Source organism: Echiichthys vipera (assembly GCF_963691815.1).
Source record: "Echiichthys vipera genome assembly, chromosome: 14".
Classification (NCBI taxonomy): Eukaryota; Metazoa; Chordata; class Actinopteri; order Perciformes; family Trachinidae; genus Echiichthys; species Echiichthys vipera.
The window spans coordinates 22,574,373-22,596,613 of NC_139839.1; the positions used below are offsets into that span (position 1 = coordinate 22,574,373).

At 39.2% G+C, this 22,241-nt stretch overlaps 2 protein-coding genes across 2 annotated transcripts; one reads left to right on the forward strand and one right to left on the reverse strand.

Moving 5' to 3' along the window:
* Window positions 1-212: 212 nt before the first annotated feature.
* On the reverse strand, window positions 213-10,857 carry ube2g1a (ubiquitin-conjugating enzyme E2G 1a). The gene is made up of 6 exons (XM_083927519.1): window positions 10,682-10,857; window positions 7,463-7,565; window positions 7,222-7,319; window positions 3,652-3,830; window positions 3,218-3,337; window positions 213-1,417 (listed from the first exon to the last, which is right to left on the reverse strand). The coding sequence occupies exons 1-5, from the start codon at window positions 10,725-10,727 to the stop codon at window positions 3,251-3,253; spliced, it is 513 nt and encodes a 170-aa protein (XP_083783645.1). The 5' UTR covers window positions 10,728-10,857; the 3' UTR covers window positions 213-1,417; window positions 3,218-3,250.
* A 2,593-nt stretch (window positions 10,858-13,450) lies between these two features.
* spns3 (SPNS lysolipid transporter 3, sphingosine-1-phosphate (putative)) lies at window positions 13,451-21,567 on the forward strand. The gene is made up of 13 exons (XM_083927677.1): window positions 13,451-13,526; window positions 15,074-15,305; window positions 15,395-15,460; window positions 15,730-15,866; window positions 16,528-16,679; window positions 17,123-17,189; window positions 17,271-17,413; window positions 17,957-18,109; window positions 18,196-18,385; window positions 19,572-19,637; window positions 19,851-19,949; window positions 20,075-20,246; window positions 20,902-21,567. Exons 2-13 carry the CDS (start codon window positions 15,095-15,097, stop codon window positions 20,970-20,972), a joined length of 1,527 nt encoding a protein of 508 aa, XP_083783803.1. The 5' UTR covers window positions 13,451-13,526; window positions 15,074-15,094; the 3' UTR covers window positions 20,973-21,567.
* Window positions 21,568-22,241: the final 674 nt, after the last annotated feature.

Sequence of the window (22,241 nt, forward strand, 5' to 3'; positions counted from 1 at the left end):
CAATTGTGCAAAATCTGCGATAGTTAGTAAAGATTTGGTTCGAAACACTGGGAAATAAACCAGGTAAATAAATACGCTTGTACACTTTGTGTACAAGAATGCTCTCTGTCTTGAGCAACACCTAATTAATGTTGAATCCAAAACACACTGGAATTAAATACACAAGTAAATATTGAAAAAAATTCATATTTTAGAAGAACTCACTACAGGTGACAGGTTTCATAACATGAAAAATATACATCAGTATTTTGTCTTTGTACATTAGGCAAAACTGCAATAGTTCAGTGAGCAGAATAATCGTGAGATTGTGGATCAGGGGAAAGAGCAACGAAACAAAATGGGCTCACATACTGTATACACAAACACTCAAACATTCGCAAACAAAAAACCCAGAAACATTCAGCCAAAAATAATAATACGATAAAGCATGCATAACAATTTATACCTAGGACAACACAGACAAGGAAAAGAGAGCCTGCTAAAATAACAGAGAAGAGGACCTCAAATTGTATCAGGATATCAAAATTAACGTGTACACTTCTTACCAGGGACATTATTGCTACACCAAATTGTTACCTATACCCTAATTATCCAGATTCCCTGTGTACTGGCTATTAAATACATAGATGGTACACAATTTCTCCATCTTTTTTTCAACATTTTTTAACACTTGTTCAATGCAGGGTGAAGTGGCCAAGCATTTTATTAGGAGGCACTTTTGAAAAAAGATTAACAAAATTTAGCATGCACGAAAATAAAGGGGTATGTTGCCTTCCTTCAGTCAACTGAGCAGGATCATAGGACTTTTAACGGCTAAAGAAAAACAAAATCATTCAGTTACACATGTGATGTTGAACTCTGAGTGTTAAAAAACCCCACAAGAACAGCTGAGTATTCTAATATGGCGGTATTCCCTTGGTCAGTCATGTAATTCATCTCTCGCTTGGATCAGTCGAGCTCTTCACAGGTGACATTGCTCCAACAGCACATTTCTATTTAAGACCTCCTGTTCAAACAATGTAAAGAGAACGTATGCATGCTGGAGTTAAGAAAGGGAAAATGGACACAAATAAATCTATCTGAACCAGCTCTATTGATTTGGTCTAAGTGTCCTGATGGTGGAAAGGGAGCTTATATATTATCCGGTTAAGTCTGTGCTATATACATGTCTTTACAATATCTTCCTGAATGTTGAAGCAGTTCATAGACTTGAAAAATGTTTTATCTTCTGGGTTTTCATGTTTGTTTTTTTGATTTGGCACTTGCTTGGAGGTTTTCTGCCAGCCTTGGTAGTCACTGTTATGTTCTATTGCAGCCTACAGTAGCCAGTCGGTTCCCGCCAAAATAAAAAGGACAAGCCTGGCGACAGGGTGGAAGAGTGCAGGAGACAGTGCCATGTTGATTTTCAATTGGAGACCTGTGGGAAATCACACACAAAAATTACAGGGAATAAATCTTAGCAGCTAGACTAACCACATAAGTCATAAGTTCAGGGATCCCACACATTTTCATGGACACAAAAACTTTTCAATACATTTTCAGGGATCCATAGCAAAAATGTTCATGACTGTACACAACATATAACACAGATGGAACTGCATTCATTAATCCAAAGTTGTACAACCCAATTTCCCCCCCAAAATGAAAGTGTGTGAAATATCAATACAAACAGAATGCAGTGATTTGCAAATCATTGAAATGCCATATGTAATTGAAAATAGCACCAAGACAACATTTTAAATGATGAAACAGAAACATGTCATCGTTTTAGAAAATTATATCCTTAGAATTTGGTTCCAGCAACATGTTTAAAACAAGATTTGGGACTGCCATGTTTACCACTGTTCACCTCTTCTGTTAAAAACAACCTGTAAGTGTCAAGGAGACCAATTGCTGTAGGTTTGATTGTCAGTAGAACTTTTTTCCATTCTCGCTTGATGTAGGATTTCAGCTGCAGTTCGGGGTCTCCATTGTCAACTTTAACTTTTCATAATGCACCACACATATGCAATGGGTGAAGTCAGGAGTACCTGCAGGCCAGTTTAGCACGGACTCTTTTAGTACAAGCCCTGCTGTTACAGTACAAGCAGAATGTGGTTTGGCATCGTCTTGCTGAAATAAGCAAGACCTTCCCTGATAAAGACGTCTACTTGGCATTATATGTTGCTCCAATACTGCATATAATAATTCAGCATAAATGGTGCCTTCACAAAAATACGTTACCCATGCCATGAGCTGGCATCAAATTCAAAATGTGAAAACACAATGCAATTTATCAGTTTCAACATTTGAAACACTGCCTTTGTGCTATTTTGAATTAAATATGGGGTTTCAATGTTTTGCAAAAACATCTCAATCTATTTACATTTTTTTGAAAGCAGGGTTGCATGAAAATAAACAGCAACCTCTTTCAATCTCTAGTTAATAGTTATTTTCATTGTCACATGATTGAAAAGAAACCCATTTTAGAGCTACTTTGAAGAGACAAATCCTTTAACTGATACAAACTATTTCGTCTGACTGGCCATTTGCATTGTGACATCATTTTTTTTTTATGCCCCAGCCAAGTGGATATCACCTAACTTACTTGATATAATTAAAGAACAAATTAGAAACATTCAAAAAAGAAATAGAAGAATAAATCATTATGTGCAACAATAATGTTGGAACAATGGCCTTTTGTTTATTAGGCACATAGCTTAAACTAATGTCGTCTAATACAACAAACCTGCAATAGATCCTACCTTTATGAAGGTTATAATGTCAGTTTCTGTCAAAACGGTTTTAAAGTTGATTCAGTTTGTAGTGTTGTTCAATTGTATTGAGTGTTCCTATTATTTTGTACACCCCATTCATATCAGTGAGGGTAGACTAGAGAAAAGAACAATCTCTCTGTATAATGCAACACAATTCAACAGCACCATAAACTACATCTTCTAAAATGAGTATGAGGTTGAATCAACACCTTTAAAACAGTCTCAACAAAAACTAAACATTAGAACCTTCGTGAAGGTGGGTATTCTTTTAGGACTGGTGTATCAGACTGCATTAGTTTTAGCTAGGTGTACCTTATTAACATGCCATTTACTTCTGAACTACAAAGACTTTTTTTTACTTAGATTCACCTGATGCAGGTGGCGGCCACTTCTGAACATTTGAAGTTAGTTTTGATTTGTGAACCAAAACTTTTAAAAGGCTTAAAGGGAAGAATACTTGCCCTGAAAACATGAAGCTAGATCCTTGCTAAGTATCACTCGAACGCAGTCTCTTGGCTTTTTCGTACACAACGAGCAACTTTTCTTTTGAATGCGCCGTGTCTGTCCTCCCTCCACTCTTTCTGCAAAGGGGGAAAAAGGTAAAGACATTCCATTTGTTTCACTTTTATATCAGTGTATTCCATATCACCTTTTTTTTTAAATATTTTCTATACTTATACAAAATTACAATTCATTAATCATTTATTAATATATAACCTGTGCATGTCTCATACATGTATTATTAAATGCCTTCCGAAACATGAATCAGCCAATTCTTGGATGTTACAGAATGTTGTTGTTTGAAAAGAACATACATTTAAGGAGGAGATGACCATTAGATATTTTTGTTTTCATTGTACTCAGATACCATTTTTTTTCAACAAGTCAAACTTACTGCAGCATCCACATTGGCTGGTGAGTCCCCATTAGGATCTGCCAGCATAGAGATAACACTAATCATGATGGTTTCCACTGTGTGGATAGGCAGCCAGCGCTCCTCTGGTTTCTCATAGCCGTACTTGTCCTCCCCAGGCTCGTGCAAAATAGAAATACATACGTCTCCATTCTTGTCAACTGGAAAACAAAACCAAACAGTTAGAACAATCTTTTTTTTTTAAACAGAAAAAATATAAAGCAGAAAAGGATTTTGCTAATACTATGATATAATGATATTTATGTTTTTAATAAATATATCATTATATAATAATATGTAGCTCATAAGCTACCAAAATGATTAATGATATTGTTTATAGACGAATATCTGCGTCCATTTTGAGTCAATATTTAGTAGAAGCCCCTTTGGCAGCAGTTACAGCCTTGGGTCTATAGTATGTGGGTAGGTCTATCAGCTTTGCACATCTGGACAGTCCAATTCCTCCCCATTCTCCCTGGCAGGCTCAAGTTCTGTTCAATAACTCAGCAACAGTGAGTGAAGAGCAATGATCAGGTCCTTACGCAAATAAGATACTGGATTGACATCTAGATTTGGACTTGACCACTCCAAAACATTATTTTTCATTCTAATTTATTTGAATTGTATTAAGTTAATAAAGCTAAAACAAAATAGCATGTTCTATGTACCTGTTAGTTTAAAAAAAAATACCATATCAGTATTTATCAGAAATCCACATGAACCACTCTCCACATCAACATAAATTAGATCCACCATACAGCTTAGCTTAGTTTAAAAAAACAAACAAACTGTCCCCTCGAAGCGGTTTTGCACATTACTTGTTTTTTTCTTTTTCCAAAACAGTGAAGAACACCATAAGAAATGTATGACTGGTGTGTTAACTACATGCCAAATTAATCAAAACAATTAAGGCCCAATTGCCCCATAACCAATGTAGCATTTAAAAAAGCTGTTTTTTTAAACAGAGTCCGACACAGTCACTCCACATAAAACATACCAGGGCTACATAACATCACTTCCAGCTAATTCCACCGAAGAAAATGAGGCCGAGACCGAAAAACTGATCTGTTTTAACTGAATATTCTCTGGTCAAGCTCAGCTAAATGCACAGAGTCTGTCATTATGTGAGCGCCTTGTTCACTACTACACGACCTTAACTTCACCTGTCTCTCCTCTCTCTGTGTGCGTGTGCGTGTATGTGTGTGTGTATTACAGCACTAGGTGAAACACAAGAGCAAAGGATATTAATGATTGTGTCAAATTTTAATAGCTGCGGTACAGCATGACTATACGGGAAACACTGCTGTTCATGCTACAATAAAAATGGTCAAATGCATTTGATAGTTAATATACTACAACACATAATACACTGACTAAAATATAATTTATATCAAAATTAAAGCTACTCAGTTTTCTCCAAAACAAAAAACTGAAATGCACCATAGTCACTATGGTGCATTTCAGTTTTTTGTGACAGTTGCAGCAGTACTAGAGGAAAAAATAAATAATAATATTCAGTAATCTATTAGATGTATTGAAGTTGACTCTAGTAGACTCTTACAGACTGTGCTGGGGAAAGTAGTCCTCTGAATGTTTCTTTCATTTAAAAAAGGCAGCTGGAGATTACGAACTAGTGCAATATATTAGGGCTGCACTACATATCTTTTTTTTTTTTAATCATACTGGCAATGTCAACATGGGCAGTAAAACCATTGTGACTAACTACGACACATCACAAAAGACACTCAGGGATTTTTAAATTCGGATGAAGGAGAGTTCCAGTAGAGAACTGCACTTTAATGGTAAACTTTGTGTTCAGTTCAATTTGTTCAATGAAATGTTGGAAATAGTTTTCTTTCAGTTTTTTAATTCAACAAGCAATTTGTTGGGTCTTAGCAATATACTGAACGCAGCATAAAGGTAGACCTGTGTACACCATAATTATCACAAGCAATATCTCTTACTGCAATAGTCAACAACATTATTGCATATTTTTCTCATATCATTCAGTCCTAATGGGCAGGGTTTTTTCTGCATTATAAATTTAGAGGCAGACGCCAAATTGTCTGCTGCCGATTGATTAAAAATCAATGTAGTTCTATGGAAGCTCAGTGGCGATGTTTTCAACTCGGTTCAGCTCGACTACAGCAGAAGGGGTGCATTTGATTTCAGCTCCAGGGCGGCAAAATGACGTTGACGTGCTGCCTGTGTTTTCTCGCGGGGCTCAGAGGGACTCCGCTCCGTTCAAACGTTGTGCTGGGCGTGAACGCACCCCACCGACTCAGAGCGACACGGTGGTTTCATTTGCTGCTTGGCAAAAAATGACTCTGCAACATTGTAGCAGTTAAAAGGGCAAAATTCTGACGTGTCCATACTGACAAGTAATCTTCAAAATCAAACTTAAAGCAGACTGACTTGCCGAGGTTTCGGTTTAAGGAGTGACCCTGTTAACTGAAGACTTTCAGCCGAGTGTCTCTGCGGTTGCAGATGATGAAAACAGGATTATGTTTTAAGAGATACTCATAGACTGTATACAAAGGAGATACTCTGAGATACTACAGTACACCAGGGTGACAGGTTCGTGGCTGGTGGAGCACCGAGTTAATCTCTTAACTTTTATTTATTTTCCCACAACAGCATGACTACAAAGGAGTAAAATAGGGTTGTTTTTTTAAAGTGAAAAAAATTCTATGTGTTTACACAAGCAGGTTTCAAAGAAAAATAGATTAATTTAGAAAAATTAGAGATAGATGTTATTAGGAAGAACCCGCACTCTTCCTGTTTACTGTAACAACAAGCAACGAACAAAACGCCACTGACACATTTACTCAAACAAAATTATAAAGACTGATCAGGTAGGTAACATTTATGTAATGAAAAACTAAACAGAGGCATTCACAGGACAGCTACGCATTCTCTTGTTATTAACCAACATCTGCCGTCACTATGGCAACTCGCAGACTCTTTCAGCTGAAAGTGGCCAGTTAACGGGTCATTAGTTAAACCCAAACACCGGTCGGGAAAGAAAACGTCCATCGGAATACTGATGTCTTCTAGTTTGCACAGTTTTAGGAGACCTGCAGTGGATTCAACCCGGTCCACTTGACATCGGGTCAGTGCATGTCAGTGTTTCTGAGGCTGTAGGCCTGACCTTTATTAACAGAAACATTAACCTACTCAGTAGACCTGCCCTGACGGGAGTCACACATGACCATTGGTCTTTCCTTCGCATACTACGTCACAATTTCATTTTCATCAACCCAATTTAAAAAAAATTCTTTGCTCCCCTTCCCGCCTCAGCCCAAATTTTGTCCAGAAAGGACCCTGCTAATGGGCATAGAATAAGCTTTAAGTTGAGGTCCTATTTCATGAATCGTGTGTAAACATTCCTTGGTATTCGGACATATCATAAAGGGGAAAATCCTCAGCATCTCTGCAATGAAACACCAGGATATGTGTATGTCTTTGAGAGAGCTCTAACATCCACTTTCTCACAGGTCCTACTACAAACAAAATCACATATCATTCACAGTGTGTTACACATGTACCTACCATTAGGGTGCCAAATATCTGTGATGAATTTCATTTTAGGTGGCCTGAGAGGGTAGTCTTTGGGAAATGTCAGATGAGCTTTAAACACACCACCTTCACTGTGAACAAAAAAGATCAAAGAGAAAAATCAATACAATAATAGGTTCATTTTATACAAGTTTTGAAACAACCAATGCAATAAGAGTTCAGAGCACAACATAATAGCACATCACTCCTAATATATCCCATGTGAAAGACTTACTACAGTGTGTCTGGAGGCCCAATGATGAGGACTTCCCATCTGTAGAGATCATTATCCTCGATCAGGCCTGCTGAGAATCCTTCCACTGGGTTTTTGTTCAGCTCTAGATATAAAAATAAAAGCTAATTAGTTTGTATCATACTACCTATGTACGTAAAAGGAGAATGATGCTGGCTTTTCTGAAGACTGCTAAGAAAACAGCATAACCCTTGTCTTAGGAGGCCTTGCTTGGGGGTTAAATATAAACCAGCATGTTGCTGAAACCCCACACCACCCTTACAGTCCAGAGCCAACTCATACTCACTCCCTGGATCACACTACACCTCTCAAGATATATATTACACTTTGAACATTTACACAGAATTTCAACTTACATTATTGTATTATTAATTATAGAATAATTACATACTCAAATATCATAACCACTTACTGTACAGTAGCTGATTTTGGTCATAATGAGTATTCTGTAATCTTATGAGGGGTTAGTTTGTGGAGGTAAAATTCTGAGGAAGAAACTGGGACAGTCACATGGAGGACAGTCAATGTGGGTTTTGCACCTCTACCAAAGAGGTTATGATAGTCACCATGACATCTCAAATAATACTAATATATTTGGCTGAATGTTACACAATAGGTCAAGGATGAACTGATTACTTTTGGTGTAGACAATCCCAGTATGTGGTAGGGCTGAAAAATAAGACCAAAATCTTTTATCCCGATATAGATCATTTGATATCTCGAAAATTATCACGATTTAGCATGTAGTCTGGCAGTTCAATAAACAAATAATCATCATGAAATAACCACATGATAAAGCCTGTTTTTGTTTACTCTGTTAGTATGTGCTTGTTGTTCACTCAAATCCCGATATCTACATATATGATTTTGTCAGGATACGATTCCATTGAAAGACGATAAACGATCACATCAGATCATTGCCCAGCCCTAGCATGTGGGCATTAGTTAATAATTCTATGTTTCGCGCATAATTTCAAAAGAGGGAGGCATAAAAGAAAACTTTTTTCAGGAATAAAGGAATTTTATCAACACACACCAATATAAACCCTAAAGTGAGCTGCAATGATTAGTTGACTAATTGATTAGTCAATCAACAGAAAAATAATGAGCAAATTTACTGCGCCTAAAACACGAAGGTGAGCTGCTATTCTCTGTTTAAGTAATATTAAAATGAATATATGTGGGTTCTGGGCTGACAAAACAAAACATTTAAGACATCACTTTGGACTTTGAGAAACTGGGATTTTTTAACTATTTTCGGACATTTTAGACCAAAGGATTAAACAAGAAAATAATCAGATCTATCGATGATGACAATAACCGTTAGTTGCAGCCCAAACCCATGCACAGATGTTCTAAGCAATTTTGTCATCACTCCTCCTCACATTCATCCAATCTTCATCAAATCTGACATGAAACATATTTAGATCCCACAGGAAAGTTAGAAATATTGTGATTTCCCTGCAATTTGGCTGACAATTCTTACAGACAATGGCAATATGTTTTACATAATTCTTGAACATAGTGATAGCTGTGATCAAGTGTAGATTAAATGTACATAAACTCAAAATATCCTTCTTTGGAAGATTCTACCACCAGTAGTCACTGCAGCAGAAATGTGTATATAGTCCCAGTTCAGTAGTCACAGGTCATGGGTCTGATTTAATTTAGAAATTTTGCACAATGTATGAACTAGATTTGAGAATTTCCCCCAAAAAGCTGCAGGTCTAGAACTGTCCATCTCTATGTATGTTTGATGCAGACCCAGATTGAGAAAATTCATTTGTGGACGTTTAAGTATATGCATTGACAAACATTGGGGGAAAGCAGTATGTGCTCTTTGGGTTGTTTTCTGGATCATCTCAGTCAGTTGGCACACTAACTGGTATTAGTTTCTGCATGTCCATTCACAGTCACGTTTCAAAATAGCTGCCTCTGTGTTGTGAAGTCTGACATCTTGAGGTTATTTTTTTTGATTGGGTGAACAGCCTATGTGGCGGATCCAAGAGTGGAGGCACCATACCATTTCTGACTTTAGTTTAGTGAGCCTACCTCATTTCAATAAAACCCCACTCAGCACATTATGTCCCTGAAAGGTTGCTTATGGTAAACACAATCTTAACCAAAAACATGACATGTAACAGTGCTAGACCCCATACCTCTAACACTGTGTCTTTTACTCAAGCGCTTTTGGAAAGATACCAACATTAGGGTTGCTAAATTGAATACGCAGCTGACTGCTAAAATAGAGAATAGAGATAAAGCGAGATTAACATTAGCTTGTTAGCTTAGCGCGTTGACGCTAACAGCAGTGACAGCAGCTAACTTTAGCATACAGATGCAGTGAGCTCAATATCTTAATGATTCAATGTAGTTAGTAAAGAAAAACGGATCAACTAGTGAAACGTCACTTATATATATCGTGTAGATCGCATAACGAACAAACGTCATGTCCTAAAAATGCAAAACACCACTTGTTATGTCGGTTAAAATATATGTAAACACATCGAGTCAATCGAGCCGGCCAGAAGCTAGCGATGTGCTAACAGCTTTGACGACTTCTGACAAGTGAAATCAATGTGCAGCGTCCAAACACATCTGAACGAGTTCGTATCCTAATATGACCGAAGGCATTGTGTCTGTCGACATCCACTGCTATCACCTCAGCGCAGTTTACTTGTCATGGGACAGTAACGTTAGAGAAGGTTCACATGTAAGTTTAAGCGTATAACAGAGCAGAAGGTTTAAATATAACAGGTTAAGCATATAACATAGAGCAGAATGTTCAAATATAACAGGTTAATTATATAACATAGAGCAGAAGGATTAAATATAACAGGTTAAGCACATTCAATTGAGTAGAAAGTTAAAAGATAACAGTTTAAGCATATTACATAGAATACAGGGCTCAAATATAACAGGTTAAGCATACTAAAATGAGTAGAATGTTAAAATATAACAGTTTAAGCATATAGCATGGTGCATAGGGTTCAAATATAACATGTTAAGCATATTAAATTGAATAGCAGGTTGAAATGGAACAGGCTAAGCACATAACACAGAGCAGACGGTTCAAATATAACAGAGTACGGTTAATAACAGCAGCATCGTTTGAATCACTGCTAACGGCAGCGCTCGCTCCGGTGGTGCCGTTAGCTGGCATTAGGCAGCCAGCACCAGTCAACACCAATGTTTAATTACCTGCGAGCTGTCTCCTGAGTAACAGCGCTGACTGAGGCTCTGTCATAGTTTAGCAAGTGTGCTGCAGCTATGTTTAATGGTAATATTTTGAGGTAACAGCGTTTAATTGAACGTTCACCAAACTGTACTTCGTCCCCTCTATTTTCCGTTAAGCATTCTCGTCGTCATTCTTCTTCTTCGTCGCCTTCTCCTGCTACAGCTGCCTGCTGGTGCTGGTGCCGCTTCTTCTTCTTCGTTGTTATTCTACAGCAGCCTGGCTGGAACACTGCTGCCATCTTCTGGGCGTTTCTTTGAGTCCAAACTTGTTAGATTTGCTGCAACAGCGGATGGTGTTTAGATTGTTGAGATCTGGTCATACTTGTGTCATCTTTTCTGAGGTCTGTGATGAATGGCTCTCGGAGTCAGGGCAGCCTGTCTTGGACAAAGTATAAAACGTGTAAGTGTATATTTGCTCTCTTTATCCGCTGATCTTGTCATTTCCCCATCCAATCACTGAGGTCAAGGGCCCTACAAAGCCTAACTACTATATAACCAATAACATGATTTTTTTTTTTTTTGCACAATTTTGGGCCTGAAAGTATGGAGGTTAGGGTCGATTTGAATAAAAAAAAAAAAAAACGTTTAAATGGCAAACTAGTAAACCCTAATCTATCACCAATGTGCCAAATATTCATTTGTTGGGACATTAAACCAACTTTAAAGACATTTCCTTTTACCTTAAATGTTTTCGTTAGCACTTAGGCTTTGTGGGCGCAGTATAGTCATAATGAACAACGACTCTCCATGACATTTCTCAGCTTCTTCAAACCGGTTTGATATTAGATTACTGTAATGCATTGCTTACAGTAGACACTAGATGGTGTGCTCTCTCCCATAGTCTATGTGTGATTGTGCCTGCCATGCATGCAACCTCCACACCCCCTTTCCGCTCCATCTCGGAAGAAGATCATTAAAACATTTCAAAACTTTCAAATTTCTTCCGTGCAATACAGCATTTTCAACCTTATAGTTTGCTTTTAAACGATTTACTTAATTTTGTTTTTATTTACTTGCTTTTTTACTCATAAACTTATCTTCAACCGCGTATCCGGGGTCGGGTCACAGGGGCAGCAGTTCTAGCAGTGGACCCAAACTTCCCTTTCCTGGGCCACATTAACCAGCTCTAACTGGGGGATCCCGAGGCGTTCCCAGGCCAGTGTGGAGATCTAATCTCTCCACCTAGTCCTGGGTCTTCCCCGAGGCCTCCTGCTTTTTTACTGTTTACATATTAATAACATCTCTCCGTTTTTACTGATGCTTTTGTCATTCACACTATCCTCTTCTTATTGTATTGTATATTACCTGGTTTTATCCTAAAATAAATAAAACAAAATCCGAATGCATAGTGTCATTTAATACCTAATAATTCTTTGGGTCATTTATTTGTTTTAGCTCGCACATTTTTCTCTTAATCTCTTCTTAACCTAGTGAGCGCAAGCTAAAGCTGATAAACATTGTCTGTGGGAGGTGATGGAGAATGAGAGGGAGAGATGGAGAGAAAGGGGGGTGTGGAGGTTGCATGCATGGCAGGCTCAATCACACACACAGTACCAGATGACACCCAGAGGTCCCAGGAGCCCTCACTGACAGAGGTGTGTCCCTGTCTCACAGAAAGAAAGTCTTCACCCGGCTCTCTGGAACATCTGCCCCCCCAAACTCTCCTGTAGCTGCTTGGTTCAATTGTCTGCTGGTGTTTGCCACATAGTCTGTTGTCTGTTGGTTATGCTTAAGGCTCTGTTTATTTATAGGGATGTTTGTCTATTATAAAATCTATAAAGTTCAATAGTAATGTTTAAAGTATCACTGAACCCTGTGGTCTCTTAGTAATTCTCCAAACCTGCTGACAAAAACATCAATTTGGACCAAGGTCCTTTTTATCTGTTATGGTGCCAGAATAATGCACAATCCCTTGTACACACATTTCATAGCAGATTATCAGTATTCTGTGATGTTTGTGAACTACAGAATTCTATTTCTCCAACACCATGGATGTGAAGGATCCATCACAAGCTCACTTGACTGCTATGAAGTTAAGGCTGTCCAGTATTTTAATATGTCTACATGATTTAATACATAGGAATGTTATATCAAACAGAACACAAATTACCAGAGCAGTGTCACCAATTAAGCAGCTGTATAGGTTTTGCTAAGACATGAGGAAAAACTAAGTTAGCAATTCTCTCACTTCTCAAAGGAGATGTTGCAATTGTCCCACCCTCCATGCTATTAGAAAATTCACATGTTTTTTAGGGCACACATTTCATTAGACTTTGATGGAAAACGTTTTAATAGTAGAAGTCACAATTATTTTGTTAGGTGGTGGCTTGTACCATCTTTTTATTATCCATTTCCTGATTTGGACTGACATACCATAACGTATCAGAGTTCATATCTTACTTTAAAAATCCAAATATATAAACAATGGAAGAACTGCAACCACTGATGAAAGTCATAACTCATTCATCTAGCTGACCACCTGACACCCACACGCCTTATCTCTGTGTGTATAAAACTCATCAGGCCAGTGGCATACAATGTTATGTAACATTATTGTTTTAGTTCCTGCGTTTCGATAAAATCAAAACAGTAGACAAGATGAAAATAAGTTCCTTGTTGACAGCATTGCATCACAGTGAAGATCTGTGTGAAAGCATATGACCAGCCCAGAATGGGCCGGCCCCTTCACTAACTTAATATCTCAAGTGACATTTAGCTTCTTCAAGCCTCAGAGGCACACTGGTCCTCTGACAACTGCAAATATGGAATGGGACTGAGTAAATAACACAAGACAGGACATCCTCAACAAGTAAGTGGGTCTATGTTTTAAACAGAGTTTTACGTCTGAATGGTTATACAATATGGATGCATCACTGTGTTTGATAAAAAGATAAGTCTTAGGTTCCTGTAACCAAAGCTTTGACGGTGCCCTTGTTTTCCACCATGTTGTTTAGAGAACACATTTTTTTGCACAATATTGTCATTGTTAACACTGCACTCTCTAACCGAGGCATTGGGACTTTTTACATTACTTTTGAATTTATCCACTATAAATGTTTAGTAAAAACCTTGTTACTTTTTGATTTGATATGTATCATTTTATAGAGTAATTTTTTAACTTGTGACTATTTGTCAGGATTTTACATTGCACAGTCATAGTTTTGCCCACTTCCCTTTTAATGATCTCTGAACTCTAGCAATTATCACATCAACTGTTCTGTGGTGTTGTAAGATGATGAGGTCAAAGTCTTTACTGAAAACCATCCTTCTCCCTTCTCTGACATTTTGACATGCTGTAGTTGCAACGTTTTGTCCTTACACAGTTGTGACATTACAGTTGCCGAATTCAGGACGGTTTCTAAGTGTTTCCACAAACCACATTAACTGATCCCCCCCAAACTAGATTACTTGTGAGGCACATGACTTTAAAAGCAACACATACATGTATAACACTTCTCACCATGTGCCATTAGGTTGAAAAAATGTACAGTAGGATAGAGGCCGTCACTTATACCTCTGTACTTTATTTTAAAGAGAAGCCGTAGTTTGTATCCACTTGAAAAAGCGGATTCACCCATTCTAAAGAGTATAATTCAATTCAATTCAATTCAATTCAATTTTATTTATAGTGCCAAATCATAACAAAAGTTATCTCAGGACACTTTACAAACTAGGTAAAGACCACACTCTATGACTTATTTATGATTTACATAGACTCAACAGTTCCCCCGTAGAGTACGGTGGCAACGAAAACCTTCCCTATTACAGGCAGGAACGTCAGACAGACCCAGCTCTGTGGAGGACGGACATCTGTCTGCACCGGTTGGGGAGGAAGAAAAGGAGAGAGAAAGAGAGAAAAGACGGACAGATGGACAGAGAAAGACAAAGACAGACACAGACACACTTCCAGTAACTACAATAATATCTATAGTAATGTGAAAATGACTTATAAGTTATGGCAGTTAATACAGCAGAAGAGTAGAAACAAGCTCAGCTTAGGTGATAGATTATAATAGCAGCAGGAAGTGTCATGCAGGACCACAGTAGCAGGCACCACTACGATCAGCAGAGACCTGTGAGACGACAAAGCACAAACAACTCCGGGGAAGAAGTTGAATCACTAACATGCATTGATGAGACATGAATGATACAGACAGAGAGGAGAGAAACTCAGAGTATGTGGAAAAGTATTATTACCCGGCACACTAGGCCTGTAGCAGCATCATTAAGCAGAAAAAAATCAGCTTAAAAATAACAACATTGCTAAGGGCTCGTAAACCAGTCCTGTCACTGAGCTTTATTGAGTTGTCTCATAGGACTTGTTTCCAAACTGCTGTGCACATTCTCCTTTTTCAGGGGAAGAAAGAGTTGCTAGTTATGGAGCCAACAGACAAACCGATACCTCGATGGAGTGTGGGCTCCGGCTCTGGACTACGTTATGGCTCCTTTGTGAACAGCCTTTCATCACTTACACCAAAGGCAGAGGAAAGGGAGACACCAGCCATATCACCTAGACGTGCCTATTTAGCTGTAGCTGTGCTTTGCTATGTCAACTTGCTCAACTACACAGAACGGTACACAATTGCAGGTTAGATGACAACGCTTCCTATCAACAAACATTATTTATTGCTTCTGATTTTGTTGGCTTACATATGAATTGTTTTTATTGTCATATAGGTGTCCTTTCCAACATTCAGAAATTCTTTGATATAAGTGACAGTACAGCTGCACTTATACAAACAGGTATGATGATGCAGAAAACACTCATACACATGCATAGATACATATATTTTGAAGGTCCCCAATTTACCCTGCATTTCTTCAGAGGAAGTTAGACAATATGTGCTGCAAGAGTATTGCAGAGCAATGTTAGTTATTTGCAAAACGGAAATATAAAATTAGACATAGCCATGTTTATGAAGTTTGTGGGGTTCCTTCATTAATTGTAAATGAGTAAGTCAACGTGCAACATTATAACAAAGGAATACATTCTTATTATTTTGCACTTACAGTTTTCATCTGCAGTTTCTTGCTTTTGGCCCCTCTCTTTGGTTACCTTGGGGACCGCTATAACCGGAAATACATCATGATTGGTGGTTTGAGTATGTGGCTTGTGACTGCGGCTGGGAGCTCTTTTGTCACTTCATCGGTAAGTGAGAAATAAATGTGTTCGCATACACTTGGCAAGAAACAGGAAATAAGAAGAAACAAGTTCATAAGATGTCTCTTCCTGCTGCAATCTGTTAGTTTTTCTTCCTCTTAAATTTGTATGGTGGCCCTGAAGGCTCAAAGCACTGCAACTTAAGAATACACATGCAAATATGTGTTGTTGTATTTGCAGCGCATTTTCTAAATGCTGTGCATGTGTCGTCAAATTGATGAAGATGTTTTCTTAATTTGCTTGTGTTTTGTCTAGTGCATGTGTTTTCTTACGCTGCGTTGCTGTGAGCTCTCAGGGCCACTGTACATTTGATCACATCACGCTGCTTTTATTCTAGGACTACATATACTCGAGTGGAAATGATTATTTGTAGATCATGGGAAGTTTGTGCTCCAGTAAATGTATCCTTTAGGCTACAAACATCCAAAGCTCATGGAAATAGATGCAAATATTACATGAGTCAACACAGTAATTCCAAACAAATCCTTGATTCCAACATTTTTGTAAATGTGTTAAGTGTACAACATGGACCTAAACTTTAAGAACCATAGAGCGGTTAAAATGGTGAATAACCTGTGAGATGATCTTAGTGGTGTTTTGGACTGAATCGTGTTGAACTGCTTCTATGCTGTTGTCTTGATTTCTTCAGTACTTCTGGCTTCTGATGGTGTTGCGAGCCATGGTTGGGATAGGAGAAGCGAGCTACTCCACCATTGCTCCAACAATCATCGGGGACCTCTTTGTAGGGACTAAACGGAGCATCATGATCTGTGTCTTCTACATCTTTATCCCTGTTGGAAGGTGATTTCATCTTTTTAAGCCATTAACTAAAAATCATGTACAATTGTGTGGGAATGTAATTGAAAGAATGGATTGTTCAAGCACATATGGTGCATTCTCTGCTGGTGGAGTACTCCATCAGCTGACATTTAATAGTCAACCCAACAGTGTTTCATTTACAAACAATGCTGCTTGGAAATCTAATGAGAAAGATGAAAAACAAACAAACAGGTACATTGTTAAAAGGATGTTTCCTTCATCCATGCATTTGTCTCACATGTCTCAGATTTTGGAGTTTCCAGGTTCGCTGCAGCACATAAACTTGGCTTTCAATTGCTTTACCATGCACAGATAACAAAGCAATGACAACAAAATCATGTCTCCACTGGAAAGGTTTATCCTATTGTTATGCTTGTTTATACTGTCATAAATACAACTGTTTTTACCATTCTGCATGTTTTCAGTGGTCTTGGATACATAATAGGGGCAGGGGTTGCTTCTCTCACAGGAGACTGGCGCTGGGCTCTCAGGGTGAGAACATTTTTATTCAGTCATGTAAATGTTAGCTGAGCACCGAACAATAGATATTACAACATTTTTCTGTGTTATCAGATCACTCCCATCTTGGGTGTAGTGGGACTTGTCTTGCTGATCTTTCTGTGCCCTAATCCACCCAGAGGTGCTGCAGAAACCCATGGAAAGGGAGTTTCAGAGCAGAGCACTTACAAGGAGGACGTCCGGTATCTTTTGAAGAAGTAGGAAATGGAAACGAATACTGGATTAATACTATAGCCTGGCTAATACTGGATTTTTGAGGCCAATACAGATATTGATTAAGAGCATAAACTATGGGATATATCAGATGATATTCATTTACAAAACTTCATTATTAATATTTTTCTCCCACAATTAGTCAAGCTATGAAGCTTCTTTTCACACTGCCATTGGGCAACAGCCCTGACAAATGCCTACCTTTCCTACCTCACCCTACCTAGGAAAAAGCAAAGTGTCTTTTAAAGCGGCTCCTGTTGCCGTGTTGAGTTCAACACAGTGAAAAACAGAGTAAATCTGTGCCACTGATGTGTCCGGCAACCACTTCATATCCCTACTGCCATGATCAAACCGCTTCCCCTCAGCCGCCTCCCCTCATTGAAATGACTGGAGGCAGTGAGGTACCGTGCAGCTGTGGGAAAGCACCTAATTGATACTATGATACTTTGCATTAGTCCCTAGAAATTACAGAGATACGATTTTTATTAATATTTACTAAACTCTTTGTTTTGTTACTCTGACTCTAGTAAAAGTTATGTGTGGTCATCCTTGGGAGTGACGGCCACGGCCTTCCTCACCGGAGCCCTGGCTTTCTGGATGCCTACTTTTTTGTCCAGAGCTCAGGTCAATCAGGGACTCCGACCACCGTGCCTCAAAGAGCCTTGCAACCCCACAGACAGGTGTAGCATCACTCTTAATTTACCCAATTTCCTTCAAAGTTGATACAGAGTTTTAATAATGCTGTCGGCCTCTGTTCCCTGTCTAGTTATATCTTCGGTGCTGTGACATTGGTGTCGGGCATTCTTGGAGGGGGTCTTGGCAGTTGTTTATCTAGATGGTTGAGGGACAAGTTCCCAAATGCGGACCCAATCATCTGCGCTGTAGGCCTGCTGGGATCTGCCCCCTGCCTCTTTATCACCATCTTTGTGGCATCAGCAAGCATTCCCGCCACTTATGTAAGAGACAAACTTTCAAATGTCTGTTTCATGTTTCAGGTGTCCAGTAGCTAAATGATAATTTTCATGTAGGGCTCCAGAGATGTCAGATCATTACCTTAGTCCAGACTTAAGTATCTCAACAACTATTGGATGGATTGTCATGACATTAGGCCCACATACTTATGTCTCCTGCAAATTAAATACCTTTGATGATCTCTTGCCTGATTTGTGCCTGAACAGTGCTTTGTTACTGGACTTCTTTACTGGTGATACAATGACCCGACCCCAGATAAGCGGATGAAGATGAGATGAGAGATGAGATGAGACAATGACCGTAACAAACATCATGTTAAAGCCTACTGTGATTCATAAGTGTACTTGGTACCAGTACACCCTAGGCTTACGGTTGATTATTGACTTTATTGTTATATCATCCAATCTGCGGCAATATGTCTTGGAAACTAGGTTGAAGAGAGGAGCAGAGCTGCCAACTGATCACCCCCTGGTGATGAGTTGGATAAGATTGAAGGCTGCCAGGTTGGTTTGTCCAAATGTGTTGTTGGGATGAACTGGGAACATCTCGCTGAGGCCCATTACCAATAACAGGATGACAATCCAGCCCAATTATTGCATGACGCTGTACTTGAGAGAGACAAGGGCAATGACCTTTAACCTGCCTGCATGGTTTACTCCAGTACAAAATAATAGGGACAAGCATTACATGCAGCTGTTAGGATTTGCACACTCTGACCCTTCACCTACTGTCATGAGCTTTGGGTTGTGACTGAAAGAATAAGATCGCGGAGACCAGCAGTTAAAATTAGTTTTTTTTTCATAAGCTGCGGAGGGAGCTCAGAGCTGCTGATCCTTTGCATCAAAACGGGCTAGTTGAGGTGGCTTGGGCATCTGATCAGAATTCCTCCGGAGGCTAAGAGGTTCTCCTGACATGTCAAACTGGTAGGAGTCCCTTGGGTAGACCCAGAACATGCTGTATGTATTATATATCGCTGGCCCGGGAACGCATTGGGATCCCCTGGAGGAGCTGAAAAACACGGCTGGAAAGAGGGATGTCTAGAATACCTTGCTTAGCATGATACCCCGGATAAGCAGAAGAAAGTGGATGGATGGGGATGAATTGAGGGATGGAAAATTGTAGAACAATCAGTTGGTGTGTCACTTACTCTGTGTAAATGTCTCATGTCAGGTATTCATTTTCCTTGGAGAAGTATTGATATCACTGAACTGGGCTGTCATGGCTGATATACTACTGGTAAGTCTCAATAGTGTGTGTGTGTGTGTGTGTGTGTGTGTGTGTGTGTGTGCGTGTGTGTGTGTGTGTGTGTGTGTGTGTGTGTGTGTGTGTGTGTGTGTGTGTGTGTGTGTGTGTGTGTGTGTGTGTGTGTGTGTGTGTGTGTGTGTGTGTGTGAAGCAGTCTGCTGAAACTTGAAGCCAACTGGTTGTTTTGTGTTACGTTTTACTTTAGTATGTCGTCATACCAACCAGAAGGTCCTCAGCTGAGGCTCTACAGATTACAGTTCTTCATCTCCTTGGTGATGCTGGGAGTCCTTACCTAGTAGGAGCGGTAAGAAGAAATGATTAAATCACAGTCAACTTTTTTTTAATGTAACGTTTCATAAATAGTGCCTCTCCAAGCTTGAGTAAACCACTTTGTGTATCATTGAGCTGTCATCACACCTGTGCCAGTAGATCTCTGATGCTGTACGCAAATCTAAATCTGGAACCCAGGACTGGAGCTTCCGCAGCCTGAAGTACAGCCTCCTGATCTGCCCTATTGTTGGGATCCTGGGTGGACTGTTTTTTGCCATCACTTCCCGATACATTGTTGAAGACAGGAAGGCAGCTTTGCAATCAGTCGAAGGTACTGTAAATGTATAGTTACTGTTCTGCTATTCTCTAAAAATGGTGATACAGTACAATCATGGTTCAAGCAGTTTTGTGTGGACGACACACAGGCAGTCCTCACCACTGTGTTGCTTAATATCAGTGTCACACATGCTGGAGAGCCCTTCCTGTACGATTGCACTCTATTCAACTTACTTACTATAAAATAGCACCCTTCCTTATGCAGCTAAGAACACATTCTCCTTATCTGCACACATGCCACAGTAACACACTAGCAGTATGTTTTTTTTCTGGGAGATGAGCCAATAAAGACTACATTCTCTTTCCGGTTTGGATCCAGTTGATAGTCTCTCCATTGTGTGTTGGTGTGTGAGGCACTGACTTCTTTGGCATCACCCCAGCAGATGTAAGCTGGTTTCCTCTTAATAAGGGCTGATCCTGCACGATCTATTCTTTATTGTGTGTGCATACCTACACCTGGTCACATATTTTCCATGTCAGTCTTATGAGTGCTCCATATTTAATTTTCTAATGTGTGTGTGTGTGTGTGTGTGTGTGTGTGTGTGTGTGTGTGTGTGTGTGTGTGTGTGTGTGTGTGTGTGTGTGTGTGTGTGTGTGTGTGTGTGTGTGTGTGTGTGTGTGTGTGTGTGTGTGTGTGTGTGTGTTACCAGGAGATCCCCCACCCCAGCTGGGTCCTGCATCTGAGCCTCCAATTGAACTGAGCAATGGGACAATTGAGTAAACCTGGATAAGAGCAACCATGTAATTAATGTATCTGTATTTAAGGTTAAGTAAAAAAAAAACACTGCTATTAACAACAGGATGTTGGAGTTGACTTAAAAATAAAGAAAGAAGAAGACAAACCTCATTGATCCTAGAGGGGAAATAACCAGGTAACCGTTACACATGCTTTAACAAAGACATGGACGGGCGCACAAGCACTTAGGGGTTCGGTGCTTTACCCAAGGGCACCATGACAGTGTCCAGGAGGCGAACTGGCACCTCAGCTCACCTCTCCAGCTACCAGTCCACACTCTGTACTTGATCCATATGCAGACTTGAACTGATAACCCTTCGATTCCCAAACCAAGTTCCATGCACTGAGCTACTGCTGCCCCCAAAATATCCCTTTTTGTCAACACAGCCCCACACTGATGCCAGTATTAAAACATGTTAATTTACTCTGTAACACCATCAGATTCCTTTATAAAAATCCTTATATATTTATCCAGGCTCAAATTGTATTTTCTGCAGCTTATACTTACATCTATTTATAGTAGTATACTTACAAAAAGGAAAAAACCCAAATGTGTTGACCTATCTGTTACAGTGTTCATTTCATCCCAATCAGGGGCAATGATGTACAGTTAACTTGAAACGTACATGCTTATATTTTCTGAATGGAAATGCTGTTTTTCATTTTTCAATAAATTTGCAAGTAAGTAAAACTGTTAATGAACAATCCCCTCCTTCAAATCTTCGAGAACTCTCTCTCTCTCTCAGTGGCGATTGCTCTAAGACTGCAAAGGAAGCTCGGCTTCTGCATGATGATTGGATGAGCTGTTTGAAGCGGAATCCTTTTTTGATTGACAGCTAAATGAGCGAATCAGCGATCTTGAAGAATAAACATCCACCGGAGCATTTTCCAAGTTTTTCATTCCATTGTTCTGAACTGATCGGGAGACTTGACCGATCCCCAGAGACTTTGTCTTAAAGTGTGTTAAAAACGACTAGCGCTGTGTTTGTTGCCATTGAGAGGACACTTTACATATAAATAAACAAATACATTTATGATGTAGGCCGGAAAAATTAGCTTTCCCTCCTTGAAAGACCAGCAGCTGCCACTGAATATATATACTGTGTTTATATATATATATATATATATATATATATATATAACAAAGTATTAATTCTTGATTTATTCTGAAATATTGCTATTTTTATTCACATATTCCTGTCCTCCCGTGCACTTGTTTTACGTGGACGACCGGCCTTTTTGAGGGACTTAAAT